Raw genomic sequence first — 13,252 nt, 5'->3', positions numbered from 1 at the left:
GGGCTTGGGGCTGCTGTCTGGTGACCAAGAGTCACTACCAGCTTCACTTAATGACACCTTTATTGCTTCAGTGCTGCCTGTGCAGGGGACAGTGGACCTCATGCCTCAGGGCATGCCAAGAGATGGGCATGGGTCTGTGATGCTTGCTGCCCAATGAGCTGACTTTCTGTTCCTTTTGATGGAAGTGGTGGCAGATGTCACACTTGCAAGGAACTCGTCCTGATGAAGAGGTCCCTTCTGCCCCAGTTTTGGGGCAAAAATCACCTAGAACAAGACGCTGGAAAAGAGGAGGGGAACAATGATGGGCATCCCTTGCCTGGATACAGGTCCAGAGTTCAGGGCAGGGGACAAGGGCAGGATCTGGGAGGGATGGATGGATGGATGGATGGATGGATGGGCAGATGGGGGATGTTCAGGGCAAGCCCAGGATGGGCAAGGGATGCTGAAACACGCACGGTCTGTGGCTGTGGGCAGCACTGCTCCTGCTCCATGTCCAGCCACACGAGCCCTGCCGCCAACACTGGCTTTAAATAAAACCTCCTCGGCTGCTCATTAAGCAGTGCTGGAGCCCGGGGCCGTGTCAGCTCCCATCAGCCAAGCTGTCCATCTCCACCAGCACCTCACACCTGCACGGCTCCACCGCCACGTGCCCGAGGGTATTTTTAGTGCAGCTGGGTCCCAGCATCCCATGGTCACAGCAGCTGCCAGCACCGTGCCTCAGTTTCCCCACAGTGCAACTGCTCTGCTCCCCTGACCTGGGTTTTGGGTGACCATGACCTCCAGTGTAGGTGTTGACCTTGCACAGGGAAGGCCTAGTAGCATCATTTTGACTCGTTGCTGAGTTGCTGTGGCAACGGGAAGAGCCTGGCACTGTGTGATTATTAGGGCTGGATCAGATATGGAAGGTGCTGGGCACTGGTCCTGGGGGTTGTTGCATGCCTCGGGGGCAGCCAGGGTGACTGATTGGGGCACCAGCAGCTCACAGGATGCAGTAATGCAGGGATGGATGGATAGATGGATGGATGGATGGATGGATGGATGGATGGATGGATGGATGGACGGACGGATGGGCTGGCACTCTGGCTATTGCCCTCCTCAGCACGAAGCAGAGTGGGTGCCCAGGGCTGTGTTTGGGTGGCAGATGTGTGCCAGGCCTGCTGTCTGGTGACAGAGGGGACTGCTGTGGGAGCACCAAGTGGGAGCAGAGTACCTGGAGGGAGCAGGGCTGTCCATGCTGGCAGTGGGGTGGCACAGTGAACTGCTTGTTAGCTGACAAGTCTGGTGTGGTTACGGTGATGTGCGTGTGGGCGGCCCCCGCTTTAGGCTGCCCCCCTCCCCCCACAAATGTGCTTGCAGAGATGACAGATTTCATGCTAATCCACATTTATCCTGCCCTAATTACGCTGCAGGAGGTGAGGAGTGAGCACCCAGACTTCCATGCCAAGGGATGGCATGTGCCCACCCCTGTCCGATGCTGCCTGACGCTGCTAGCTGGGACCCGTACTGGCACTGTGCCCACTACCACGGTGCCAGGGACAGACAGGTGACCTGTCAGGGTGGCATCTTGCATGGCACCTGGCACCCCTACCGCAGCTGGGGGTGCCTTAGAAGGGGCTACCTGGGCACCCACAGGTGGGCATTGGGTGGCGGCACCCTGAGGTGCTGTGTGGCTGGGCATGGTTGGTGCAGCACCGGGCTGAGCTGTGGGCAGGCGAGGCCGTGCCACGTGGTGCCAAGCTGTGCCAAGCTGTGCCAAGCCACCTCGTGCCGTGCCCATCCGCCACGGCTGCGGCAGAGCAGCCGGTGTCCCATCCCGGCAACGCGCCGTGCACACACAGCACTTTAAATGTTTTATTTGGGGAAAGTGCTGTCGTTAGCAGGGATTAATTATTAAAATCGGAGCCATCTATAAAACATGAGTGGCCGCACGCGGGGCTGCGGGTGCACAGGCAGCACCGGGCACGGTCCCGCCACCGGCATCGCCCGGGGACCTGCTGCGACAGCGTTTGCCGGTGATGCTGCAATGGCACCTCGACAGTGGGTTTGGGCTCCTGGTGGCAAAGTGGGTGCAGGCAGCGAGTGCCACGGGGTAGGGGCTGGACTGGGGACGGGCAAAATTGTGCTAAATCAGTGTTTGGGTGAGGGGTGAGGTGGGGGTCTCCGGTGCCAGCCGTCCCGGTGAGAGGTGGCAGGAGGCAGCAGGCAGCGCCGAGCTGTTTTTAGCGGCTGCCGGTGCTGGGGAGCGGGCGTGAAGAGCAGCCGCCGCGGCACCGACGTGCCATTTTTAGAAACCGGCAAGTTTTGCTAATGATGCCTGTGAGCGGCGGGGGGGCTGCACCCTGGCACCCCCAGTCCCTTCTGCCCGCACCCCGGCCCCCGCAGCCAGCCCTGTCCCTCTGCCCTCCCCGCCCGCGTCTGGATCCTGCGGCTGGGGGCACCTGCACAGCCCGGGGCACCCCTGCACCCACTTGAGGCTCTGATGGCCCTCAGGGAGTTCTGCTAGCCCCCGGAGAGGTTTGGTGGTACATGGGGAGCTTCAGGGGCCCCTGGGAAGCTTTGGTAGTCCCTGAGGACCTTTCCTGGTCTCTGAGGAGCTTTGGTGGCCTTTGGGGAGCTTGGGTGGTCCCTGGGAATCGCTGCTGTCCTCTGGGGATATCTGCTGACCCCCGGAGGAACTTTGCTGGCACCTGGGGAGCTGTGCTGTCCTCCAGGAAGCTTTACTTTAGCCCAAAGCCTTCCAGATTATAAGACACATATTTTTCTCCTTTCTCTGTCCCTGAGACAGCACTGACCCTCAGCTGGGGAGGCTCACCCCATGCCAGCACCTACTCAAGACCAGTGCCAGCCATGTCCCAGTCCTGGTCTTGGTCATGGTCCTGGTCCTCTCCCCTGGGGACAGTTCTCTCCCTGAGCTCTCGCCCTGAGCAGCCTCCCTGCATCTTGGTCCCTATGGCTGCAGGTACTGCCAGAGACCCAGGGCACCCCCAAAGGTCTTTCAGTGGGGAGTCAAACCCTGATGCCATGTCATCATTGTAATGCAGGAGTACGCTGTGGAAAAGAAGCCCCTTTTCCCCATCAGGGCTCCAGGGACAAGAGCCAACCCTGGATGTGACAGGGACCAAGCCAGTGGAGAGGTACAAGGCTTTTTATATTGTCATCAACACAGGAAAATCCCACATCAGGAGCAGGCTGGCCAGGGACAAGCAGCCACGGTCAGTGGTGCCCAGCCAGGTGTGGGACAACCCTGTCCTCACACACAGTGTGGTCACCAACTGGGATGGGCTGGCGGAGCTGTGGCACTGTGGGGGACAAAGTACCTGGTGGCAAAGCTGAGTGGCTCTCTGGCTGTGTCCCTTGACGCCTTCCAGGGCACATGGGTACCATGGGACACCTATGGGGAGGGCAGCCCTGCCACTGTGCACCCCCACTGCTGCTCATCCCATTAAAGGGCCAGGGGTGGCGACCAGCAGCTGCACCACCTCTTTTTCTCTCCCCCTTGCTCCCCACCGGCCCCCCGAAAGGAGGGATGGGGTTTATTTGGCCCCGTTGCCGGGCCGACGTGCGCAATTATCGCTGATTGCCTGGCGGTTGCCATGGCGATGGCAAGCACGCAGGGATGCGGTGCCGCGTGGTGCTTGAGTCACGGACACGCTGAACACCCCCCACTGCACCCCACTGCACCCCACCACAGACATGCTGAACATGCATCCCACTGCACCCCAGAGCAAACATGCCGAGCACGCCCCGCTGCACCCCACTGCACCCCCCTGCACCGTCTGGGCTGGCCCTCCATCCCCTTCAACCCCTGGGGCAGGGGGATGCAGCCAGATGTCCCCCAGCTGAAGCAGGGGCTATGTCCAGGTGTCCCCCACCCCATGTCCCCCATCCGAGGCAGAGGTGTACAGCCAGGTGCCCCCAGCCCTGGCAGCCCCACGTTGGGCATCCCAGGCTCACTCTCTCTAGAGGAGCTGTAGGAAAAATCACCCCAGAGCAGCCATACCACCCCACACTCAGCTCTGGGGTGTAGTGGGAAGCGGGTGGGTGCATGGGGCAGTGGGACACGGCACTGTAAGGACAAATGCCATTGGGGTCAGCAAAGCTCATCACCCCAAAATGGGGCATGGAGTGGACCAAGATCTGAACCAGAGTCAGGACCAGGAGGGGACCACAGCACAGTGATGGGACCGTGTGGCAGTTCTGCCACGGGCAGGAAACTGGTGCCAGGAGGTGACAGGCACGAGCTGGGGTCAAGGGACAAGGGAGAAGTGCCACCACATCCGTCATGCTGCAAGCCACCACCCGGCAGCCCCGAGCCACACGGGTGCCTGCCGGGTAATTATGACTTACGCTCCGCGTCCCCGCGAGGTGCAGAGATTAATAACCGTGGCGCACTGCTGCCAGCCGGTATGATTAAACTCTTGATTAGAAGCTCAAACTTCAGTGCCCTGCTAATTCCCCCTGCTCTCACACACCCTTAATCACCCAGCACGGGTGGTGATAGGCCTGGGGCTGGCAGGGCTCGATGCCACACAGGGGACGGGTGATGGGAGCACCCCAGCTGGCTCTCCCTTGGAGTGCTGGCTGGTCTTCATTGAGCAGAGGGGAGAGGCTGGCTTTGGGACCCTGGTGTCCCCTATCTATGGGCCGGAGAGGGCTGTGGGTCCCATGAGTGGATGGCCACACCCTGTGGCAGCTGAGGACCTCAGGAGGTGTGGGGAGCTGGGGTTTGGTGGGCGTAGGGGCGGGAGGGGAGGGAAGTGGGGGTGCAGTTTGGAAGCAGCACCATACGGGCAGCAAATGCCAGCGTGTGGCACGCAGCCCTTGGGGAGGCTCGGCACACGTGGCTTTATGGGGTGAGGGGTGAGGGGGCTGGGGAAGGGACCGGTGCCCTGTTGTGCCCTGGGGACTGTGCTGCCCACCCCAGGCTGGGTCCCGTGCCTGGGCTGTGGGCAGAGGTAAGAGAATCAGGGTGGCCGATTTCTTGTCCCTTTCTTGTTCCTTGCCCCAGGCTGTGGTACAAGGACAAACCCTGTCATGGGGAAGTGAGCAGAGCCTTCGGCACTGCCTCTGGAGGAGAAGTTGCTTGGTTCCCACTGGACAATGGCACAGAGGCAGGAACATGTGTCTACCCGTGTCCTCACAGCACCTTTTAGTGCCCTCAGGGGGCAGATAGCTGTGATGCTGAGCCCATGCTCAGCTGTGCTAAAATCCCATCCCATCCCATCCCATCCCATCCCATCCCATCCCATCCCATCCCATCCCATCCCATCCCATCCTGGGCCAGGGGCCCCGGCACAGCGCAGGGGATCCCGGCTCACCCCAGAGGGTGCGCTGTGGGGTCCCATGGGGTCCCTGGTCGCATGGGGTCCCCGGCCCCCGGGCTGTGGCGGTGTCGCAGCTCGGTGACAGTCGCCCGGCCTCGCCCACCGCGGTCCGGCCGGTCCCAGCGCCACGCGTGACCCGTCCCCACGGGCGGGGCGCGAAGTTTGGCGGTGACGTCAGGGGCGGGGCGGGGCATGAGAGGGGGCGTGGCCCCCACGGTCCCGCCCCCCCAACTTGCCGCGCCGGGCGCGCGGGGCCGCGCCGCGACGGACCGACGGCTGGGCTGGGATCGGCTGGGATCGGCTGGAATCGCTGGGATCGGCGGGGATCGGCTCGGCTCGGCCCGGCTCGGCCCCGGCCCGGCGCGGGAGGGCGGGCGGGAGGGGCGCGCTCCCCCCGAGCAGCGGCCCCGGGCCGCGGCCCCCCGTTGCGGTCGGAGAGGCGTGCAGGTGAGCGCCGCGCCGCGCCGGACCGGGGGCGAGGGGGGCCGGGCCCGGCGGGGGGGGGCGTTGCTGGCATCTGTCACTGTCTGGCCCGGGGCTGCCCCCCCAGCTCTCCTCCCGGACCCCGGTGGCCCGGGACGTCCCGACGGGGCCGCGCGAATCCCTGTCCGGTGCGTGCGCGCCCCGACGGCTGCTCGCGGCCGCACTGCCCCCGCCGGCACCCCGCGTCCCGCAGACCCCGAGCCCCGACGGACGCCGTGGGCACGGCGAGCTGCCGGAACCCGGCTCCCCCCGCGCCTCCCCGCTCGCCCCCCCGGGCCGCTGCTGCCCCGGTGCCGCCCCCGTCTCCGCGAGGAGCCCGGAGAACCGGGCCGGCACCGCTGGAACGGATGCTGCCGGGGAGCCTCTCCCCGTGCCCCCACCGCCGAGCATCCCCTCCCGGACCCCGCACCTCTCTCTCCCGCAGTCCGCTCCCTTCCCGCTGCCGCAGCGCTCCGAGCCGGCCAAACGCAGACCTCCCTGCGGTGCGCGGCCCGGGCTGTCCCTCCGCACACCCCGGGCCGGGGGCGGTGGTACTCCCCCAGCCCTGTCTCAGCCCCAGCCCGGCGGCTCCGCGGGCAGCGCTGGGCGGGCCGGCCGGCCCCTCCGCCTCCCCTCCGCCTCCCGCTGCCTGCCCGCTGCCTGCACTAGCAGTATTTCGGTCCGTCTTAGCCCGGCTGCGTTTTCTGCCTCTCCCCGGTACATCCTTCCCCCGGGACGTGGGGGCGGGATGGCCGGGGGAACCCCCCACGGACATGTCCAGGGCAGCTGCAGGTGGAAGTGGGGCTGGAGATGAAACACCAGCCAGTGGCACCTCGCGCCGTGGGGCAGAGCTGGGGGTCGGGGGTTGGGGGGCCCCGCTGGCGAGGGCTGCACGGCTGCGTCATCCCTCCGTGCCATCCCCACCCGGCCACCCACTTCCCCGCTATTGTCTTACACCCGCTGTTGCTTCTGCTCCGAAATTAGACTCTTGGAGGGGGGTGCTGGCTGTGTGCGGGTGCCAGCGCAGCACCGAGCCTTCCCCCTGGCACCCCGGGGAGGGAGCACTCATCCCTTTGCCCACCTCTTGCCTGGGTGCCCTTGCCCCGGTGGGGGTGCTCTCACCTGTGGGGTGCAGGTGTTGACCCCGATGGTTGGCTTGGTACCAGCCTCCCTTAGAGGGTATCCCAGGTGCACTGAGCCCCTCGAAGCCAGCCTGGGGCAGGGGAGGGTGGCAATGCTCAGCCCTGATAGGATGGGTGGCCACTAAACCAACGGGAACTAATTTTATGAGCGCAGATTAGCTGAGTGCTCTCATAGACAGCAATAAAAACCCAATATATCATCCCACCCGGGTCCCCTTCCTGGCTAATCCTGGCACCATGCTGCCAGTGCTGGCAGCCTGCCCATCCACCAGCCAGCCCTACCCCTGATGATCTGTGGCACTGAGCCCACCGCCCCTCCAGCAGCTGCCCTCATTCCCCTTGGCCAGGTACAGTGGCACGGCAGAGCCGGTGTCGTGTGGCATAGGGACACAGAGGTGCCAGGCAGGGCGTGTTTGCCAGGAGAGCTGCTGGGATGAGTCAGGTGTAGGCTGGAAAACCTCATCCAATCTGGGGCACAAGCAGTGGTGTCCCATGGGTACTCTTCTTCTCTTTTGGGACTTGGTGCACGCTGAGCGGGACTAGGGCAGGTGCTCTTACTCAGTGCAGGCTTTCCTAGCAGGATGGTGCCTGGGTGCCTTGCAAGCTGGGAGCATCCATCCTGTGGGCATTGCTCCAGCAGGCACGGAGGCAGGTCAACCCCAAAGGATGGAGGCAGGAAGTTCCCTGGCTCATTGCACTCATGTCCCACCCAGGTTTGGATCAATCACCCCAGGGAGCACTTAAGTGCATGCCCTGGGTGCTGCAGGCAGTACGCCTTCCTCCCAGGGCCTGCACAGCAGGGATGGGGCTGTGCACCTGCAGGTGGGCCGGGTGCTGCCGGGTGCTGCCCGTCCCTGCCCCCTCCAAAGGATGTGCCGCTTTCTGCATCTTCAGCTCCCATTGCCATAGCAACAGGCTCGGCGCTTGGGTACCCGCGATGCCGGCTCCCGCATCCCGCATCCCGCAGCCACCCTGCCCGCGGCCCTTCCCACCGGGCCCCGGGCGCTGCCGGTACGGCACAGCCAGGCCCGTGCAGCACAGCGTGGTGTTTGGGGAGCTTTAGCGGTGGGCAATGGGTGCCTCCAGCATCGTGCCAGATTCCCATCACAAGGTCCCGCTCTCAGGCCCATCCGAGAGGGCTGGGGGGCCCCAGGCAGCTCTGTCATCTTCTGAGCCATCAAAACATAATGTCAGCTGAAACTTCCTCCCGCTAACACGGTGGGAAAGTGTTTCCCGGTGGGAAAGGGGAAGAAATCACTTTCTGTGATCAATTTTTTTTTTCTGGGAAGCTTCCAAGAAGGATCTGGTTTTGAAGAGTTCCCAACAGGGAAGCAAGGGGCAAAGCATCCTTTCTAAAGGGCTGGGGAAGCAGGCATCTGCCAAAGCTGGTGTTCTGACCGCTGCCTGTGGCAGGAGGGCTGGCACCCCTGAGCTGCAGTGCCACCTGCCTGGTGCCACAGTCAGGGCTGTTTGGGGATGACAAGCTGAGACTGGTGTAACCCACTGCACATGTGACAACGTGTGACAATGCTCTGCCTGGGGAGGCCCCATCTGCTGAAATGTTACCGTGGGCAAGACTGGGCTGAGAAACAGGAAAGGATCCGTTCACCTCTGCTTGCCTCCCCAGTGGGTGCTCCAGGCTCTGTGCTAACCCTGACTGCTAATTAATCATTCATAATCCACAAACAGGGCCAGAGGGGGAAGCTTGTGGCTGTGCTGGCAGCCTGAGCCCGGGCAGAGAGGCTGGATGCCACGGGCATGGATGCACATCGGTGGGGCTGGGCACATGGCGGCTTGCGGCAGCTGCAGAGCACGAGCAGGCGCTGCGCTCAGGTTCCACGTTAATCAGCACAGCTCGGGAGGGTCTGCTGTGGCTCCGGGGGGCCCGCAGTGCCGGGGCACTCACTGCATCTCCCTGCCCTGTCAGCACCGGGCCCTGCGATGCCGTTTGGCTGCGTGACGCTGGGAGACAAGAAAGATTATAACCAGCCGTCTGAGGTGACCGACAGATATGACCTGGGCCAGGTCATCAAAACGTGAGTTGGTCCCTCCGTGGCCCCACGGATGCCCTGGGGAACCCCAGCCACCTGTGTGGGGCTCTTGGGCTGCTGAGGAGTGGCACAACACTGCCTGTGGGGGCTCTGGGGGTGCTGGTCCTCAGCTGGGCCGGGATTGCAGGGTGTATTTTGGGGTGGCTTTACCCTAATTAGTCCCTCTTGCTTGTGGGTTGCATGGGGGATATTCACAGCTAGCTTCAAGGAGGGCAGTGAGATTTCCCACTGCTGCTGGCTGCAGCTGGGCAGCTTCCCATATCCCTCCCTCCTCCCTTCAAGATTTGCAGGGATTGCAGCAATTCCACACGATCCTGGCTCCCTCGAGCATTTTGTGAATCAGGAGGGCTCAGCTACAGCAAAGGAAAGGCAGATGTCACTTGGGGGGCAGTGGAGCACTGCTGCTCCCCCAACTTTTATTGCCATGCTGAGGAACCTGTTAGGATGCACTCCAAAAAAAATGAAGCCCTCACACCCCTTGAGAGCGGCTTGACCGCAAAATAGGCACCAGTATTTTTTCCATCAACTTCCAAAACACCTGCTTGGACAGAGGTCACACCTGGCAGGATCACCCTGGATGGCAGTGGGGACCTTGGTGCTCTCAGATCTTTGCTCCATCCTCTGGGCAGTTTGTCCCAAAGCCCACAGGTCACTGTTCCCCTCCACCCGGGGCAGTGGCTGTGAGGATTTCAGCACAGCTGGGGGTATTGGAAAGCCAACAGCTTTGCTGGAGCAGTGCCAAGTGCCCCCCGGGGGCTCCCCTGCAGCTGCAGCCTGGCCGATGGGCTCGAGCACCATTAATAATAGAACAGAAATACTGCAGCTACCGGCACATCTCCCTTTCTTTCTCCCCGACTGCTGTGCTGATGTTAATGTAGGGTGTGCTGCTGTTCCACCTTGGCTCGAGTGGCTTCGTGGTGGGTCTTACCCCTCCTGTCCTGAGGACGGGGCTTTTTAAACAGCAAATTCTCCCCCTTCCCTATCAATTTGCTTCTTCCATGTCAGTTGCTTCTCACTGCTGTTTTTTTCTTCCCCTCCAAAGTGGTTTTGAGCCACAGCTTTGTTGTACTTCTGTGGCATCTCCCCTGACTGCTGGGATCTGGGGGAATGCTAGTGGGCCCAGGGACCACGCAAGCACCCCAATCGCAGTGGTCCCCAGGAACGGGGTGATGTCTGGGGGGGTACCCTTGCAGGGAGGAGTTCTGTGAAATCTTCCGGGCCAAGGAGAAGACGACGGGGAAGTTGTACACCTGCAAGAAGTTTCTGAAGAGGGATGGGCGGAAAGTGCGGAAGGCAGCCAAAAACGAGATCATCATCCTCAAAATGTGAGTGCTGGGGCTGGAGGGGATCCTGTGCTACTGGGCAAACTGGGAACTCCTACCCATGCCCCTGTCTCTCTGCAGGGTGAAGCACCCCAACATCCTCCAGCTGGTGGATGTCTACATCACCCGCAAGGAATATTTCATCTTCCTGGAGCTGTAAGTTTGGGACATTTGGAAGAGGGGAGGGGGTGGCCCCACCAGGGTTGGGTCTCGGCAGAGCTGCTGTCTGCAGGGCCACTGGCCGGGAGGTCTTCGACTGGATCCTGGACCAGGGCTACTACTCAGAGAAGGACACCAGCAATGTCATCCGGCAGGTGCTGGAGGCTGTTGCCTACCTGCACTCACTCAAGATCGTCCACAGAAACCTCAAGGTGGGTGGCAGGGGGGTGGGAGCACCCATGGGTGCTGCCATGCCCCCCATCCTGGCACTCACAGTCCCTGCACCGGCAGCTGGAGAACCTGGTGTACTATAATCGCCTGAAGAACTCCAAGATCGTCATCAGTGACTTCCACCTGGCCAAGCTGGAGAACGGGCTCATTAAGGAGCCCTGTGGCACCCCTGAGTACCTGGGTGGGTGAGAGCCAGCTGGGTGGGCATGCAGGGGTGGGCAGTGCTGGGTCCCAGCAGGTCCCTGCTGCTCCATACCATCCATTCCTTACTACCTGCTGCTGCACCTCTCCTTCCCCATCACCCTGGGGGCTGATCCTGGGTGCTTCCAGTTGGTGCCTCCCCCTCCCCATCACCCCAGGGCCAAGAGGCTGGGTGGCTGGGGACCCCGGGGGATGGTTGCTCTTCTGTCTCTGGCAGCTCCGGAGGTGGTGGGGCGGCAGCGGTACGGGCGGCCGGTGGACTGCTGGGCCATCGGCGTCATCATGTACATCCTGTGAGTGTGGGGTGAGGGACAGGGTAGCTACAAGGGCTCAGGACTGGGGCGGGACTGAGCCCCCCACCACATTCCCCAGCCTCTCGGGCAACCCACCTTTCTACGAGGAGGCAGACGAGGATGACTATGAGAACCACGACAAGAACCTCTTCCGCAAAATCCTGGCTGGGGACTATGAGTTCGACCCACCGTACTGGGATGACATCTCACAAGCGGGTGAGCCCCACACTGGGAGGGGTACTTGGTGTCCCATGTTGTCCCCCACCAGCACTGACTTCTCCCCCTGTGCCCCCAGCTAAGGAGCTGGTGACACGCCTGATGGAGGTGGAGCAGGACCAGAGGATCACAGCTGAGGAGGCCATCTCCCATGAGTGGTGAGCAGCAGCAGGGTCAAATGAGGAGCCGGGGGGCTGATAGGGGCTGCTCACCCCTCACTGCCTCTCCAGGATCTCTGGGAATGCGGCCTCTGACAAGAACATCAAGGATGGCGTCTGTGCCCAGATCGAGAAGAACTTCGCCCGAGCCAAGTGGAAGGTGGGTGTGGGTGTGCCATGCCTCCACGTCTCCTCTCAGCCAAGCCCGGTCCCCCACCATGGGGCTAAGAGCCTGGTGGGGCTGCCAGTCCCTGGCCCTGCACCAGCCCCACACCTTGCCCGTCTCTCCCCCGCAGAAAGCCGTGCGAGTGACCACGCTCATGAAACGCCTGCGGGCGCCCGAGCAGACGGAGACGGCGGCAGCTCCGGCAGCGACCCCAGCCCCGGCAGCGGCTCCGGCCCCGGCCCCGGCCCCGGCAGCAACTCCAGCCCCGGCAGCGACCACGGCCCCGGCGGCGACTCCGGCGGCGGCCCCGGCTCCCGCCGCCGCGGCCACGGAGCCCGCGGCCACAGAGCCCGCCACCGACACGGCCCCGGCCACAGCCCCGGTCCCCGCCACGGAGCCCGCAGCCCCCTCTGCCACCGCCCCGGAGCCCGCAGCCCCCGGCACGCCGCCCGCCGCCACGCAGCCCCCGGCCCCCGGCACACCGCCCGCCACCACATGTAACGAGGCCGGGGCCGCCGCCGAGCCCTCCAGCGAGCAGAGCGGCTGAGCGGCCCCGCGCCCCCTGTACATAGCCCCGGCATGGCCCCCCCGCCCCGCCTGCGCCCCCTTTTCTACGTGCCCCGCCGGAGAGCCGGCCGCGGGGCAGAGCCCTGCATGGCGCCCGTTCCCCCGTGCCCTCCCAGCTCTCTCAGTCTGTCCCCCGCCGCCGTCCCCTCCCCCGGGGATGCCCAGAGACGCGGGGCAGCCCCCCTCGGCCGCACGCCCCGCAGCGCTGGGGGGGCGTCGCGGGGCCCCCCGGAACACGCGTGCATGTGCGGGACTGCAGGCAGGGCCGCCCGGGACGGAGCGGAGGCCGTCCCGGAGACCCCCTCTCCGTCCTGGGACCCCCGGGGGGGGACACGGGGACCCCCGCCCGGAGGAAGCCACACGGCCCCCCACGCGTTGTGCCTGGAGGACCCCCCACTGCCCCCCCCATGCCCCCTCCCCGGTCCCCGCTTCCCCCCTCGCAGCTGCATGCCTGCAGGGCCGGCTCTGCCCGTGGCTGCCGCCGCCGCCCCGCGCCCCGCCGCTGTATCTCTGGCAAATAAAGACCCCGCTGAGGACAAACTGAGACAGCACCAGCGCCGCCTGCCCAGTCTCTCTGTGGGGCCGGGGGGCTGCCGCGCGTGCCGGCAGCACGGCGCTGAGCGAGGCGCGGCACGGCTGCCCGGGCAGCGGGACCCCGTGAGCGCTCGCCGCCGGGAAGGAGCCGGGAAAGGATCCGGGAAAGGATCCCGGGTGCCATCGCGGGGCACGGGCCGGGGGCGAGCCCCGCCCACTGCCATAGAGCCCGCCCCTCGGGCACGCCCCTCCGACCACGCCCACGGACCACGCCCACCAGACTCAGCCCCACCCTTGGCCCGGCGCGGGGTCCCCTGAGGTCACTTCCGGGGCGGGCCGGAAGCGGCGCGCTCGCGGTCCCGTTTAAACCGCGCAAGGCCGCGCGGCTGCCCCGGGGCCGCGACCCCCGGAGCTCCCTCGTTCACC

At 64.3% G+C, this 13,252-nt stretch overlaps 1 protein-coding gene across 1 annotated transcript; it reads left to right on the top strand.

Annotated features, from left to right (window-relative positions):
• The first annotated feature begins 5,621 nt into the window (after nucleotides 1–5,621).
• On the top strand, nucleotides 5,622–12,367 carry CAMKV (CaM kinase like vesicle associated). Its single transcript, XM_068201586.1, has 11 exons — nucleotides 5,622–5,771; nucleotides 8,856–8,964; nucleotides 10,173–10,304; nucleotides 10,383–10,457; nucleotides 10,534–10,672; nucleotides 10,752–10,872; nucleotides 11,110–11,185; nucleotides 11,265–11,401; nucleotides 11,481–11,559; nucleotides 11,632–11,719; nucleotides 11,856–12,367. Exons 2-11 carry the CDS (start codon nucleotides 8,870–8,872, stop codon nucleotides 12,270–12,272), a joined length of 1,359 nt encoding a protein of 452 aa, XP_068057687.1. The 5' UTR covers nucleotides 5,622–5,771; nucleotides 8,856–8,869; the 3' UTR covers nucleotides 12,273–12,367.
• The last annotated feature ends 885 nt before the right edge of the window (nucleotides 12,368–13,252 follow it).

Source organism: Anomalospiza imberbis, chromosome 11 (assembly GCF_031753505.1).
Source record: "Anomalospiza imberbis isolate Cuckoo-Finch-1a 21T00152 chromosome 11, ASM3175350v1, whole genome shotgun sequence".
NCBI classification, from domain to species: Eukaryota; Metazoa; Chordata; class Aves; order Passeriformes; family Viduidae; genus Anomalospiza; species Anomalospiza imberbis.
Note: the sequence above shows the minus strand (reverse complement) of the source record. Positions and strands in the feature narration are given on the sequence as shown.